This window comes from Gorilla gorilla, chromosome 8 (genome assembly GCF_029281585.2).
Source record: "Gorilla gorilla gorilla isolate KB3781 chromosome 8, NHGRI_mGorGor1-v2.1_pri, whole genome shotgun sequence".
Classification (NCBI taxonomy): Eukaryota; Metazoa; Chordata; class Mammalia; order Primates; family Hominidae; genus Gorilla; species Gorilla gorilla.
In genome coordinates this window covers 124,426,325-124,442,658 of record NC_073232.2, presented here as the reverse complement: position 1 = coordinate 124,442,658, position 16,334 = coordinate 124,426,325, and the positions used below count along the sequence as shown (strand labels likewise).

The 16,334-nt window shown below is 39.1% G+C and overlaps 1 protein-coding gene across 3 annotated transcripts in view; it reads left to right on the top strand.

The window, feature by feature from the left end:
• GPAM (glycerol-3-phosphate acyltransferase, mitochondrial) overlaps positions 1–16,322 on the top strand; it is a 71,235-nt gene extending 54,913 nt beyond the window's left edge. For all 3 annotated transcript variants that reach the window (XM_019035412.4, XM_004050104.5, XM_055352141.2), the window contains exons 13-22: positions 1,571–1,656; positions 2,368–2,483; positions 4,442–4,512; positions 5,311–5,575; positions 6,126–6,268; positions 7,774–7,851; positions 8,774–8,917; positions 10,129–10,318; positions 11,505–11,563; positions 12,520–16,322. In XM_019035412.4, the coding sequence (XP_018890957.1) occupies positions 1,571–1,656; positions 2,368–2,483; positions 4,442–4,512; positions 5,311–5,575; positions 6,126–6,268; positions 7,774–7,851; positions 8,774–8,917; positions 10,129–10,318; positions 11,505–11,563; positions 12,520–12,636 (1,269 nt within the window). In that variant the 3' untranslated portion in view covers positions 12,637–16,322. The remainder of the gene's footprint in view (positions 1–1,570; positions 1,657–2,367; positions 2,484–4,441; positions 4,513–5,310; positions 5,576–6,125; positions 6,269–7,773; positions 7,852–8,773; positions 8,918–10,128; positions 10,319–11,504; positions 11,564–12,519) is intronic.
• The last annotated feature ends 12 nt before the right edge of the window (positions 16,323–16,334 follow it).

Here is a 16,334-nt window from a genome sequence, read left to right as displayed (position 1 = left end):
TTATTGCTATTATTATTATTTTTTAATTCATGACCATCTAAGGGGAACAAAAAACAGGTAGAAGTAATAAGTTTTAGTATTCGATAGTACAGTAGGGAAATTATAGTTAGCAGTAATTTATTGTATATTTCAAAATAACTAAAAGAGAAGAATTGTAATATTCCCAACCCCCCCCAAAAAGCTAAGTGTTTGAGGTGATGGTTATCCCAATTACCCTGATTTTATCATTATACATTGTATATAGATATCAAAATATCACATGTACCCCAAAATATGTACAAGTATTATATATCAATTAACCCCAAAAGTCAAAAAAATTTTGAGATGGATGAATGAATAAATGAATAAATAATTGTAAAAAAATAAAAATTCATGTGAATCTTGCATGTGCCTTTATAATATGTATTTATATCTTATGTTTCAAAATTGCCTTTAGGGGAAATTTTTCCAAACACCTCCCCTAAAAGCTGGGTAACTTTTTTTTTTTTGAGACGGAGTTTCATGCTCTTGTAGCCCAGGCTGGAGTGCAGTGGCGAAATCTCAGCTCACTGCAACCTCTGCCCCCTAGGTTCAAGCAATTCTCCTGCGTCAGCCTCCTAAGTAGCTGGGATTACAGGTGCTCGCTACCCCACCTGGCTAATTTTTGTATTTTTAGTAGAGACGGGGTTTCACCATGTTGGCCTGGCTGGCCTCAAACTTCTGACCTCAGGTGATCTGCCCGCCTCCTCATCTGCCTCCCAAAGTGCTGGGATTACAGGTGTGAGCCACTTTGGGCAGCCAAAGCTGGGTAAATTTGACAGGATAATGCTCTCTATGTCCTATTGTGTAGAATCCAGTACCCACACATCCCAAAGGATAGTGCCATCCTCATTGAAAGTCTGGGACTGGCAGGTCCCTGAGGCCCTTGCTGGTTTAAATTCTTAAGGTATTCAAATTGTAAAGGAGAAGGAGAAGAATGGGTACAGAAGTAGGGAGCCCAGGGATAAGGAGCAGAAGGTCCCGCCTCTCCTTTTATTCTACTTCCTGGCTTAACTTTAAGAGATTCCAGCTGCTGTGGTAGATGCTTGCTAACCTTAAATGCTTTGATCTTTTAGAACCTTATCATTTCTTGCCACTTTCTTTCTCTTTGTTTTTTAAATGGTCACATAGCTCCTCTGTCTTGTTATGATTTGCTTTTAGATTGAGGTTCTTTTGAAAATAATGTGACCCTTGGGTTGCCAGATTTTTTAAAGTATGATTATGTCTATCATCACTATTAATGATATTAAGAGTGTCAGTTTTATGATGATGTGTGAGAAAAGTTAAAAATTTCTTTTAATTTTAAAATGATTTTGTTTAAGCATCCTATTCTTTGTGTCTTCAGTGTTCAAGTTCAGTTTCATGCTTAGCAGCATTCTGTGAATCATTCTGGACTTCTGAAGACAGTTCAGGATATAGAAAGTATTTCCCATGCTCTATAGCATGGCTTATGTCATAAACAACTCCCTTTTAACCTTTGGAAGATGAAATTACATTTTATATGTTGGTGCGAAAGTGAGGGTAAATGGTCATGTTGTGTTTTTTTCTCCAGGAATATTTAGAAAGCCAAAGTCAGAAACCGGTGTCTGCTCCACTTTCTCTGGAGCAAGCGTTGTTACCAGCTATACTTCCTTCAAGGTAAAATTTGTAGAAGTTTTTAATGCTAATCAAGCTACCAAACATCTGTTATTTCTTGTATTGCATAGATTAACCTTATTAAAAATGCGCACATTCTTATTTTCACTTCTTAAGTAACTTTTCTCTTAGTCCAATAAGGGATATTGAGATGACATGTTTTCATATTAGTTTGGAAGTTTTTAATTATTTGCTTATAAAATCTTTTTGATTTTGTGACTCATATAGGAGTACTTACTTGATTTATGCTTTTTGAATGCTTGAACTGAGTTTTTTTGGTAGTAGGTTATACATATTGTATGTAAGTGAACCATATGAAAGAATTTTGCTGTTTGAATTTTTCAGAATTCAAATTGAATTCAAATTGAATTTTAACTTAGAGAAATTGACTATGAAGCCTTTCCTTTAATATGTGGAAGTGTTGAATTTTCAGAAATGTTTTAAAATAAGGCATCTTGCATTATGTATTCTTTCTGCCAGTGGTTTTGGAAGTGATGTATCAACAGACTATTTAGTCATAACTAAATAACATGTTTTGGCCAGGCCATAATATAGTATATTATGGAGGAAAATAACCCATAGAAATAATCTGTTTGTGGTTTAAATTTAAAATATATACTAATTTAAAGTATCTAATTCATTTAAAGATCAGTTCCACATGGTTTGCCTTGTAAAAGAGTGCGGTTCTATGTTGATTTTTGAAACACTTTTTAGACCCAGTGATGCTGCTGATGAAGATAGAGACATGTCCATTAATGAGTCCAGAAATGCAACAGATGAATCCCTACGAAGGAGGTTGATTGCAAATCTGGCTGAGCATATTCTATTCAGTAAGTAGAATACCAGACTCTTTAATTCTACAATTTAGATTCATCATGGTATGGTGCAAACTATACAGGTTTTGGAATCTGCTGAGGTTAGTTTCCACTTCTATTAATTCACAGGTGGTGATAGGTAAGTTATTAGAAAGAAGGTGATACCGTGAGGATTTGAGATAATCGGAGTTAAACATCTTATACAGTGTCTGGTAATTAGTAGGCGTTCATGTGGTAGTTGTTGTACTTTTTAAAGATAGTTATTATTAAAATGATTTGTTGCCTCTGTTGCTCATTAATATGTTTTATTTGAACTACTTGAACTAATTTGTGGTACAACGTCTAGATTTGTAGTTGCATGTCCATTTCTCCTTTGACCCCATGAGTTTTTGTAATGCAGCAAATATGAGTGGCCTTGTATAAAGCTTTGCCTTAGCTGTGGAGAATACAAAATGAATAATTAATGGTTCTGAACTCAATGAGCTTATGTTCTTGTCAGTGGGATGGTTATACACAAATAATTAAAGTGAACCTAGAGAGGAGTGTGAGTTCACTGCAGGACCAGTCTTCTTTAAGTTCCAAGCTGTACAATTGTGTACTGTTGTGGAGGCTGCTTTAAAATCCCACGGCAGCACAGTGGTTCTTTGGTGCTCAGCCTAGTTGTGATTTCTTTCTTGCTGCTCTCTGGGCCAGGACCCTGATGATACTCTCAGCGCCCCCTGCCAATGCTACTGGGGAGGCCTTCCTCCCTCACCTTGCTCCTCCCATTCTGGAGGCCCCTATTCCTGCTTGACTTTGGGTCAGAGGATTCTTTCTCAAGCACATTTGATTATGTCTCTATCCTGCTTAAAATCTGGATACAAAAAATAATACCTTATTGTTAAAAAGTTTGAAAATAAAGATGAAATAGACAGCAAAAACCCATTACCCAAATAACCAGTGGTGTTGCTGTGTAGTCTCTAAAAATATTTTTTACAGTTTTGTATTGTGCAGCTTTCCATTTATAACACAATATTCATATTTAAAAATTCTTTATCAATATTTTTAATAGCTATACATATAGTACTGAGTACTTTTTTTAAACACTGGAGACGACTTCAATTACCAGTGGTGAATGAAGTATTCTTAAATTTATTGTTATCTTAGAAAACTCACAAATGTTATCGTGATTTCAGAGTATTCCATGGGTGTTCTCAGATTTGATTTATGTAATTACAATTTTATGCAAATTCAGTGTAGGGGTGTGCACTGTAGTCATTCTCAAATGTGTGTCTGTGCCCTTCCTTCTTACCTCTGGGTCAGGTTGAAAGAGGAAATACAAATATACTGAGCACCCATTACTGTGGCTCCTGTGCCGGGCCAGTCATTTTATTCTCATGTGGTCTAATGAGCTAGGTAGTATTTTCATTTTATCAGTGAGGAAGGTGAGGCCAGGAATTTAAGTACTTTGCCCCAAGTCATGAAGTTAGTTAGTGAGTAAATTAGGATTTGAGCCCAGATTTTTCTGACTTCAAGTCAGCTGTTATCCTTCTACTACACCTTCGTTTTAATATGGTGAATACCAGCAAGAAGAGTGAAGTAGAGTTGTAGTTATAATAGACTGTAGGTGGGAGCAAGTCAAGGAATATGGAAATGGGAGATCCTGTACAACTAAAACAGCCTTGTACTTTGGGTCTTGATATTTCAATAAAAGTGTCTCTTCGTCATTCAGTAACTAAATTCCACTGGCCTGGATTGAAGGTGGACCTGTCTTACTTAGCCTGTTGTATGATGAATAGTGATCTCTAATGAGGTTCCATTATACCAGAACACTGTAGTGTTATAACTTCCTTTTGGTAAATCACACTTATGGGAAATGTGATAGAAGACTTTCACAGTTTTAAATACTCCTGTTTAAAATTTAGGTATTTCAAAAAAGTTCAGCTATGTTTGTAAAAAGTGCAACTAAAAAAAGCTTTGTGTTTGCCTTCCAGCTGCTAGCAAGTCCTGTGCCATTATGTCCACACACATTGTGGCTTGCCTGCTCCTCTACAGACACAGGCAGGTATGTCTGCAATGTCACCTGCAGTTAAGTAGGAAGCAGGAGAATGTTTTGTCAGCTGCTCAGATACATATTCAGGGGCAGATTTGGCCCACTCCTGGCTAGTACTATGAGGTAAACAGTAAAATAAGCTGAGGACCCTGCCCAAAGGAGCTTATCAACTTGGTGGAGGAAGAATCTACATTTAAAAACAAAACAAAACAGACTGCTTAATATATATAGTACTAAGCTATTGCTTGATTAATACTGTTAATGTAAATAAGGTCTATCTCATTAACATGTGGTATATATTCTGAAAGCAAATGCTTTCCAAATGAATTGACTGGCATTTTAGAACCCACCCTTTATCCTCCCAAAATACATTTGTCTAAGCTTTATGATGGAAGAGACCACACCAGTCTTGTTCAGTCATGTTCTCAACACCAAACAGTGCCAATATATATAGGCACCAAATAAATATTTGCCAGATAAATATTTAAAATGAAGGAAATTTTGCTAAAAAATAAGCACTCCTTACTTGCAGATGGCTTTTTTTCTCCCCCTTGTGATCTTATGTGTGCATATCATGTGTCATGGCTAGAGTGTTCACTAGCATGTGTAATACCTTGACATTCCTGGAGGACCAGCTTTTTAAGTAGTTTTCTGACTCGCTCTGCATTGGTGTTCTGGCCCTACTTCTCTATGTGCTAGCAGTGAGCTGCAGGAAAGCCAAGGCAAGAAGAAAGTCTTGGAGTGTTGGCCTCTCAGCTTTTTGGAAAGTAGGTTTTCCACCATCATGATACCGTTTCCGTCTTTCTTTAGGGAATTGATCTCTCCACATTGGTCGAAGACTTCTTTGTGATGAAAGAGGAAGTCCTGGCTCGTGATTTTGACCTGGGGTTCTCAGGAAATTCAGAAGATGTAGTAATGCATGCCATACAGCTGCTGGGAAATTGTGTCACAATCACCCACACTAGCAGGAACGATGAGTTTTTTATCACCCCCAGCACAACTGTCCCATCAGTCTTCGAACTCAACTTCTACAGCAATGGGGTACTTCATGTCTTTATCATGGAGGCCATCATAGGTATGTCAGACCTTGAAATATTTTCGGTAATTTTCATGGAAAATAAAAAGGCCTAAAACACATAGTGGTATGTGCTGTAATTTGGGCGATAGCCCCTTGCTTGAGGGAATGTGGCTATAATTTTAGTTTTCAAACGAAAATGTAATCTCCTGTTATATCACTGTTTACAATGAGTAGTTACTGAATTACCGTTTGTATAGCATTACCCTTATTTTTCAGGAGAGGTAGAGTGTCTTGCTATCCAGGAGCTGAAAATCTAACTGAGATGAGACATACACAGAGCAGCAAAGTGAGTGGAGGGCCTCATTTGTGATTAAGAGAAAAGAGAGGAAGGAGAGAAGAGGGGGCTTATGTCTTTGGAGAAGGTTTTTGATGCAGTTGGGATCATATGGAATCATAAGAATTTAATCTTGTGGGATTTACTTAAATTTCTCCAAATACAGGCCATTATTTTTGATGTATTAATAATCTCTTAAGGTTATTCAAGCCAGTTGAAGTTTTTCTTGGAGACTTTGAGCTGGCAACTTCATTGTTGCTTTTCTTTTCTTAGCTTGCAGCCTTTATGCAGTTCTGAACAAGAGGGGACTGGGGGGGCCCACCAGCACCCCACCTAACCTGATCAGCCAGGAGCAGCTGGTGCGGAAGGCGGCCAGCCTGTGCTACCTTCTCTCCAATGAAGGCACCATCTCACTGGTGAGTGAAGACTCTTCAGTGTTGCCTGGTCTCTTTTCTTGAAAACATAACCCCCCGTGTTTTTCTGTTAGATAATGTTTGACCCATTGTTGATACTTTATATTCCACTCCTGGATTTCAGTGACCACCAAACCAATATGTCATTACTATCTTGGTTTGCTCTCTGGGTCACTGCTCCACTGAATCTATCCTGCAGCTATGAGCCATGATAGGACAGATTGCTCAATGTTCTCAGGCAGTCACATCCAAAGCTAGTGAGCACGTATTGTATGTGAGGCACTGGGTCAGTGGTTTGTAAATAATTAACACACCCACCTGTAGATGATGGAACCACAGATGGTAAGAGTCAGAAGCAGCCTTAAAAATCATCTGCTCGGCCGGGTGCGGTGGCTCACGCCTGTAATCTCAGCACTTTGGGAGGCTGAGGCGGGCAGATCACGAGGTCAGGAGATCGAGACCATCCTGGCTAACATGGAGAAACCCCGTCTCTACTAAAAATACAAAAAAAAATTAGCCAGGTGTAGTAGCACACGCCTGTAGTCCCAGCTACTTTGGAGGCTGAGGCAGGAGGATCACTTGAACCTGGGAGGCGGAGGATGCAGTGAGCTGAGATTGCGCCACTGTTCTCCAGCCTGAGTGACAGAGCGAGACTCCATCTCAAAAAAAAAAAAAAAAAAAAAAAGAAAATCATCTGCTCAACACCTCTCAATTTACAAATGAGGAAAACCAAGCCCAGCAGTACTAATGAGCATTTATATTATATACCCAAACACTTTTAGGCATTTATCATGAGACATATGTATTAAGTAGTAGATTTCCTTCTTCTCAAAGTCATCAACATGTAGAATTCATATTTTATTTGAATTCCGATATTTTCTTTTGTATGAATGTGTCTTGAGATGTTGATGAGATGAGTGCATGTGTTAGGAGTACCGCCCCCTCCATGCCATGTTTTGTGTGAGGTGTGCTCGTGGTCCTGTTGGGGGATCTGTTTTGCATGAACCTTGGGTGGTGGGATGGAAGGGATGAGGGCAGATAAGACTTCCAAGATTGACCTTGTCCTTTCTCTGGTATTTATTTACTTATTCCAATGTTGCCTTTCCTCAATCACCACTTTTGTGTACAGTATTTATTACAAGATAACTATTGCAGAGAAATTGTCTTATAAAGTAAAAGAAATAGATGGTGGGGGGCTGATAAGCGGTCTTCAGAGGGCTTTCCACACTGTGGGTGTGGGGAGAGAATTGAGCTCAGGAGTACCCCTTGCAGGTGGTGCAGTGTTGGGTGCTCTGCCAACTTTAAGTGACAGAGGTCTTTTCTTGGGCTTTGTCCATGACCGTGTGTGTATCGAGACAGTGGGCATTGGGAATCACAGGACTTGCTCAGTGGGGTGATGGAGGTAACAGAATGGAAGGCTTTGGCAGCTACCTTGTACCATGTTTTCTGCGTTTAAAAAAAGAAGTATAAAATGGTGGCATTTATATTTAAACGAATTTTCTTTTCAGCCTTGCCAGACATTTTACCAAGTCTGCCATGAAACAGTAGGAAAGTTTATCCAGTATGGCATTCTTACAGTGGCAGAGGTAAGAGGTAGAGCTTTCCTTTATTTGTCTTTATACTTACTCTTCATTCCCTTACCTTTTCTACAACTTATTTAAACCAATAATTGGCCAGGCATGGTGGCATGTGCCTGTAATCCCAGCACTTTGGGAGGTGAAGGCGGGTGGATCACCTGAGGTCAGGGGTACGAGACCAGCCTGGCCAACATGGCACAACCCTGTCTTTCCTAAAAATACAAAAATTAGCAGGTCATGGTGGCACACGCCTGTAATCCCAGCTACTTGGGAGGCTGAGGCACAAGAATCGGAGAGGTGGAGGTTTCAGTGAGCCGAGATGGTGTCAGTGCACTCCAGCCTGGGTGACAGAGTGAGACTCAGTCTCATAAATAAGTAAACAAACCAATAATTACATTTGGTATATAGTCATGTTCAGATGTAGAGAAGCGAAAAATAAGAATGGGGAGAATAAGCGTCCTTTGGGATTATTTAATATTTTGGTTCCTATTTGTAAGTTGTGTTGTCTAAAACATATCCTGACTTGATTCCGTGACACCCAGAAGTTTGTATGCTAAGTTGAGACATTACACCTATCAGTATGCTTGCAGCTTGCACATCTGCAGTTTTCATTTTTGAGATTCTATTTTAAGTTTGGTAGATTTAGTGTAGAGGAGATGGCCTGGAAAAGTACATATCAATTTAGAACATGTGGGGGTACTTTTATTTGATCTTTCTTGTAGCTCTCCCCTCCCACCTGCCCTTTCTTTTGTCTCCTGCTGTCTCCTGACTGAGTTTGAGTTTGGAAGGGAAGTGGACTGACATTATGAGTGGCTAAACAGAGAAGAGCCAGGAAGGGTCAGAGAAGAGGACTGCCTTGTCCTGGCTCCACTGGGCAGTTGTTTGTGTGCCAGTGCATATTTATTTACTATCCATCATCTCCTTGGCCTAGCACGATGACCAGGAAGATATCAGTCCTAGTCTTGCTGAGCAGCAGTGGGACAAGAAGCTTCCTGAACCTTTGTCTTGGAGAAGTGATGAAGAAGATGATGAAGACAGTGACTTTGGGGAGGAACAGCGAGATTGCTACCTGAAGGTACTTGGGTGAAGAATTCTGGTGGATATTACAGGGATATGTTGAGGTTTATGCTGCAGTGAGATCAGCTGGAGTCCTGGTGATGTCTTCTTATCTAAAGAATCCCCCAGCTAGCTCTGGTACCTTCTGTGTGGTAAAGACACTCAAACTGTTTGAGTTGAATTAATACCTTAAGTTGTTCAGTTTAAGTAGAAAAGGAAAGGAGAGTCTGAAAAGTCAGGAAGATGAATGTCATAGGTGAGACTTTCACCATCCTTTTATGAAATACACAGGTGCATACCTGTTTACCTACACCTGCACCCCTCATGAGGCAGCAGTTTTGCTATTGAGCTGCCACTGACCTGGTTGCTCTTTTTGAGTCACTCTTGCTGTCCCTCCCAAAATTTCATATATTAAGCTCTTTGCTGTCAATTAAAACAAATACCATTATAGGAGAAAATTGAGATTAAAAAAAAAGTCCCTGATTTAGAAAAATCAATTTTGTCTAACTTATAATTTTAGAACTTAGTAATAATGACCCGTCTTTTCTGAATACTCTAAGAGGATTACTCTTTTTTGACATTTAGAAATTGTCTTCTTTTTCACTTGGGTGGTATTAGTTTAGTTTCAAGATGGGGCAGTGATCTTGCTTTCACACTCCAGAGGGGCTTGACCGAACCAGTGTGTTTTGGGTAGGTACAGTGAGAGCCTCTCAGCCATAAAGCACCGCCGTCATGGTGGCCATCATTCCCCACAGTGCTGGACTGTGGGCAAAGGCCATTTAGGGGAGGCAGGGAATAGGTGCTGCAGAAGGAGTGAGATAATCTTGGTGGTCTCCCATTGGTCTTTCTGCAATGACTTTCTGAGTGACTGTTGAGCCCAGGCTTCAAACCGTGGAGGGCCTGGTCTTAGGAGCGGCTATTTTTAGTGATGACAGCGTATCACAAGTAGGGCATTCATTTATGAAAATTTCTTCTAAGTGGCTGTTCAATGAACACAAGCCTCAAATACCATAAAAAAGTGAATGATTACAATAAAGAATGTGTTTGAAAGCCAGCAGTTGTTTCCAGCAGAGATTGTCTGCATGAGGGGCAGGGGGCCGCTTTCATGTAGTGCTGATGTGAGTGGCCATCTTCTCACGTTACTGGCTCTCCAGAGAAAGTCCTCTGTCCACTTGCCTTGTGTCTCTTGTCCCTTCCTCATGACTTCATCTCCTGCTTTTGCACACTCAGGTGAGCCAATCCAAGGAGCACCAGCAGTTTATCACCTTCTTACAGAGACTCCTTGGGCCTTTGCTGGAGGCCTACAGCTCTGCTGCCATCTTTGTTCACAACTTCAGCGGTCCTGTTCCAGAACCTGAGTATCTGCAAAAGTTGCACAAATACCTAATAACCAGAACAGAAAGAAATGTTGCAGTATATGGTATGTTAAGTCACTATTTATTCTTTTAAAATCTTTTTTTTTTTTTTTTTGGATTTCAGAAATTTGCTAATTGTAGAAAATTGGAAAAATGCAAACTTATCCTGACCTCTAACACCATAGAGTATTACTATTATCTTCTTTGGCATGTTATATAAGTTGAATGATACAGTTATACACTCTTATGTCTAGCTTTTTTCACGTAACGTTATTTTTGAGATTCATACATGTTGCATATAGTTAGTTGTTCCTTTGTTCTTCTTGTGTAGTGTTCCATTGTATAAATATTTACCACATTTTATTCATTCTGCTGTTGATGGATATTTGTGTTGTTTTCAGTTCACAGCTGCTTTGAACAGTGTTGCTATGAGCATATTTGAATATGTCTTTTGGTGAATATCTGTGCCCCTATATACAGCATGTATGTGGGAACAGAATTGCTTGGTTGTAGGCTCTGGGTATATTCGGCTTTGGTAGATACCACCAAACAGTTTCCAAGGGGTTATACCTACTTGTACTCCCACAACAGTGTGTGTTTCACTTGCTGCACATCTTGGCCAGCGCGCTCCGTCTTGTTTGTTTTAGGAGGTGTGATTGGGGTGGGAGTAGTATTTTATACAGTTGTAGTTTGGAGCTGAAACTACTTTGAATCACTTTTTAGAGCCAAAAGGAATCTAATCTAATCACCTCATTTTATAGTTGAGGAAAATACCCAAGGTCACACTGCTAATTAATGGGTAATCTCGGGATCAGAATTCTTGTTTCCTAACCTCGAGGCCTGTGCTTTCTCTGGTTCCACTGATGTACAATCATCTGTGTACCACTGGGTAGCTTAAAGAATATTTATACACTGTCTCATTTGATTCTCACAATAGTCCTGGAAAATGGATGTTTTAGGTATTTCTATTTCCTTCTGTTCTCCCTATTTCTCTCTCTACACCCCCTTTTCTTTCGCCCTCCCTTTCTTGTTTACCTCAGTGTAGGACAAAGTAGGTGTAAGCAAAGTAGGTTTAACAGCAAGTCATCTGAGAACTCACAGGTTGCCAGTGGTGGAAGTGGGGCCCCACCCTTGTCTGCTGACTTGCCCTCCTTCTCTTCCTAGCTCCCCATACTTTCTTACTGTGGCTGCTGGGATTGTCATGATTTGTTGAGCCTAACCATTTGACAGGGTTTTATTCTCTCTCTTCAGCTGAGAGTGCCACATATTGTCTTGTGAAGAATGCTGTGAAAATGTTTAAGGATATTGGGGTAGGTGTCCACCATTTATGGTATAAAAGCTATCTTAACTTCTGTTCTCTTTAGATCTAGTCTGTTTGAGCTACCTTTGTGGTGGGGTGGACCCCGAGAGAAACAGTTTCTGCTGGCTTAATGATAAAGGCATTTTTGGGAATGGGGCATGTAGGATGGTTTGGGCTATGTTGAAGATGAAGCCCATCAGTGTAGATTTATTTGAATGTTCTGGAATTTTACTGGTTTCACATTTATTCCCAAGCTGCTATATATAACTGGTATCAATATGTTTCAAGGTGCTACAGGTTGAATATCCCTTATCCAAAATGTTGGGGCCAGAAATGTTTTGGATTTCAGATTTTTTTGGGATTTTGGAATACGTGCATTAGACTTACAGGTTGAGCATCTCTAATCCGAAACCCAAAATGCTCTGATGAGCATGTCTTTTGAGCATCATATTGATGTTCAAAATCTTTCAGATTTTGGAGTACTTCAGATTTTTGATTTTGGGATTAGGACCACAATCTTGGCTCTTAATTATTCCATATGATTTTTAGTTACTTTCTTGTATTTTTACAAGAATTTCTAGAAGTATCCTCAGGTGTCCTTTACCTTCATGATTCGTGGGGAATGTAAGTTCTATAGAGATACTAGTGGCCTTTTGTGAGGGACTGTTTGTGACTTTATTCTAAGTCATTTTAGAGTATAGTTATGTTGGTTGAAATTTTAGAATATAGTTAATGTTGGTTGAACTCCATCAAAAAAAAAAAAAAAAAAAAGAAAACCTTGTTTGCGTTGGAAACTCCCACCTCATGCTCACACACACCCATGCATACATTTACTTAAAGCCAGGATATGGTTTTTTGTGCCTTTACTGCCTTCTGAGGTCTAGGACACCACAGGTGAGGTTGGTAATGGAAATTTTTTTTATTTTTTATTTTTTGCCTTTAATTTAATCTAAACTTTTTCTTTAGGTTTTCAAGGAGACCAAACAAAAGAGAGTGTCTGTTTTAGAACTGAGCAGCACTTTTCTACCTCAATGCAACCGACAAAAACTTCTAGAATATATTCTGAGTTTTGTGGTGCTGTAGGTAACGTGTGGCACCGCTGGCAAATGAAGGTCACGAGATGAGTTCCTTGTAGGTACTAGCTTCTGGCTCAAGAGTTGAAGGTGCCGTCGCAGGGTCAGGCCTGCCCTGTCCCGAAGTGATCTCCTGGAAGACAAGTGCCTTCTCCCTCCATGGATCTGTGATCTTCCCAGCTCTGCATCAACACAGCAGCCTGCAGATAACACTTGGGGGGACCTCAGCCTCTATTCGCAACTCATAATCCGTAGACTACAAGATGAAATCTCAATAAATTATTTTTGAGTTTATTAAAGATTGACATTTTAAGTACAACTTTTAAGGACTAATTACTGTGATGGACGCAGAAGTGTAGCTGTGTTCTGGAACTGAATCTTACATGGTATACTTAGTGCTGCTGGGTAATTTGTTGGTATATTATCTGGTTAGTGGTTAATGCTTCCTTTAAAAATAATTGAGTCATCCATTCACTCTTTTTCAGTTTTATCTGTCAATAGTAGCTACATTTTTAATGGGAGCACCTTTTATCCCAAAGTGCTTTATAAATTGAGTGGACTGATATATATCACACCCAGGTATCACTGTGCTGTCCTTTGCTGTCAGATTTAGAAAATGTTTTTAAGAGCTATGTGAAAACAGACAATATTACTTTACGTCGGGAACTGAGATATTGTAATCAAATAGTTAACATCAGGAAGTTAATTTGGCTGGCAAAATTCTAGGGAAACTTGGCCAGAAAACTGGTGTTGAAGGCTTTTGCTCATATAAACAAGTGCCATTGAGTTTTAAATGACCAGCAAATATATTTAGAACCCTTCCTGTTTTATGTCTGTACCTCGTCCACCCCTCAGGTAATACCTGCCTCTCACAGGTACAGCTGTTTCTTGGAAATCCTCCAACCAAATAGCAGCTTTCCTAACTTGATTAGCTTGAGCTGACAGACTGTTAGAATACAGTTCTCTGGCCACAGCTGATGAGGGCTTTCTGTACTGCACACAGATTGTGTACTGCACCCCAGTCCAGGTGACTGGTACCCACTCGAGTTGTGCCGTGCACAACCTGTCCAATATATGCATGTGGTGGCCCTACTGACTGGTAATGGTTAGAGGCATTTATGGATTTTTAGCTTTGAGGAAAAACCATGACTTTTAACAAATTTTTATGGGTTACATGCCTAAACCCTTATGCCACATAGTGGTAAATAATTATGAAAAATGGTCTGTTCAGAATTGGTAGGTGCCTTTTGTGAGCAGGGAGCATAATTATTGGCTTATTATGGTAATTATGGTGATTTTTAAAATATCATGTAATGTTAAAACGTTTTCTAACAGTTTACTGTTGCTTATCTCCAAGATATTACGGAATTAAGAATTTTTCCAGATGAGTGTTACATAGATTCTTTGAATTTAGTATAAAAGTACTGAGAAGTAAGTTTGTACTTCCATAAGCTTGGATTTTAAACACTGATAGTATCTCATGAGTAACGTGTGTTTTGGGAGAGGGAGGGATGCTGATTGATATTTCACATTGTGTGAAATACCATGTTTGAAACTCGTAGCAATAATGCTATGCTGTTGTGATCCCTCTCAAGTTCTGCATTTAAAATATATTTTTTCTTTATAGGAATTGATGTATACCATGAAGTCATTGTCAGTTGTAGTAGCTCTGATGTTGAATGAGATATCATGTTCTAGCATTCCATTTTACTGACTAGGGTAGAAGAACACTTTTCTTGGCTACATTTGGAGGATACCCAGGGAGTCTTGGGTGTTCCTTATCTGGGGAAGCAAACATTTCACTAGTCTCTTTTTTTCATCCTTTAAATTGTAAATTAAGGATTACTCAAGCTCACCGTTATTCAAGATTGGGACTCGCTTCCCAGTCGACACTCTGCCCTGCCTGTCACTGCTGCAAAGAGCTGCTGCTTTGCCAACCTAAGCAAAGAAAATACGGCTTCTCTTGCATTATTTTCCCTTTTGGTTGGTTTGTTTTCTAGAAGTACGTTCAGATGCTTTGGGGAATGCAATGTATGATTTGCTAGCTCTCTCACCACTTAACTCACTGTGAGGATAAATATGCATGTTTTTTGTAATTAACTGGTGCTTTGAAAATCTTTTTTAAGGCAGAAAAATCTCAACCAAAGTTATGCTCATCCAGACAAGCTGACCTTTGAGTTAATTTCAGCACAACTCATTCTTCAGTGCCTCATGACTGAAAACAAAAAACAAAAAAAGAAAGCATCTTCACAATAAAGCTTCCAGATAGCACCGTTTTGCTAAAAGATACATTCTCATTGTTTTCCAACAGTGATGGCTTCCACATAAGGTTAAACAAACTAGGTGCTTGTAAATAATTTATTACAGTTTACTCTATCGCATTTCTATAACATGAAATGCATGCCCTTCTTCAGGGGAAGACTGTGGTCAAGTTAAAAAAAAAAACAATATTAAGCAATATGCAACTGCAGTCTGTTTTTGAAAATGAGAATGTCCTAAGTGATTCAGAAGAGAGGAGGGAAGTTGTGCACTCTGAAAATGCATGAAAAACAAAGGCAAAAACTAGTGAGAAATGTGTAGAACTGTTAACTGAGACAGCTTCGAGTCTTCCTTCTGAAATCTGTTAAATTTCACAAAGTCATGAGGGTAAATGGAGAAAATATTTCTGGGATTACAATGAATGTAAGCCCAAATTGTGGAATTGCCAGTAACCTGGACGGGGAAAAGCGTTTCCCATAGCACTCCATGTAATATGAGTGCTCTGTGAGATGTTCATCAGTGTTTTATAGAAATGGTGTTGCTGGGAAACCAAGTTTGCACCTGGAAACTTACAATGCACTTTAGCGCAGTAAGGGCTTGGCATCCGGTAGTGAAAAACTGTCTAACCCAGCATTGCCCAAACTATTTTGACACCAGGACCTTTTTCTCCTTTGGGATACTTATGAACCTCTCACTAATGTCCTGTGGAGAACATTTTGGGAAACACTATGTTAGATAGTTCTTTAAGGAGACAAAATGGTAATGAACAGATAGCACTGGGGCAGAATATGCATGCATTTTGTAACATCCAGTGTGGCGTTGAATAGATGTGTATTTCCTCCCCTGCAGAAAATAAGCACAGAAAATTATAATGTAGGTGATCGGAGCTCTTTCCTTTGATAGAGAGAACAGCCCCAATGATCCTGGCTTTTTCACTGAACGTATCAGAATACATGGATGAATTGGGGTAAATAAGGTTTTAATTCAGATCTAGAAGAAAGTATTGTACGTTTGAATGCAGATTTTTATCCACAGATAGTTGTAGTGTTTAGACATGACAGGACCTATCGTTGAGGTTTCTAAGACTTACTATGGGCTGTAAACGTGTTTTTTAAAAGTATTTTAGAAACCTGAGACTTGCCGTCTGGCATTTTGGTTTAATACAAACTAATGATTGCATTTGAAAGAGATTCTTGACCTTATTTCTAAACGTCTAAAGCTCTGAAATGTCTTGATGGAAGGTATTAAACTATTTGCCTGTTGTACAAAGAAATGTTAAGACTGTCGTGAAAAGAATTACTATAAGGTACTGTGAAATAACTGCGATTTTGTGAGCAAAACATACTTGGAAATGCTGATTGATTTTTATGCTTGTTAATGTATTGCAAGAAACACAGGAAATGTAGTTTTGTTTTAATAAACCAAAAATTGAACATATTCTTGATGTGT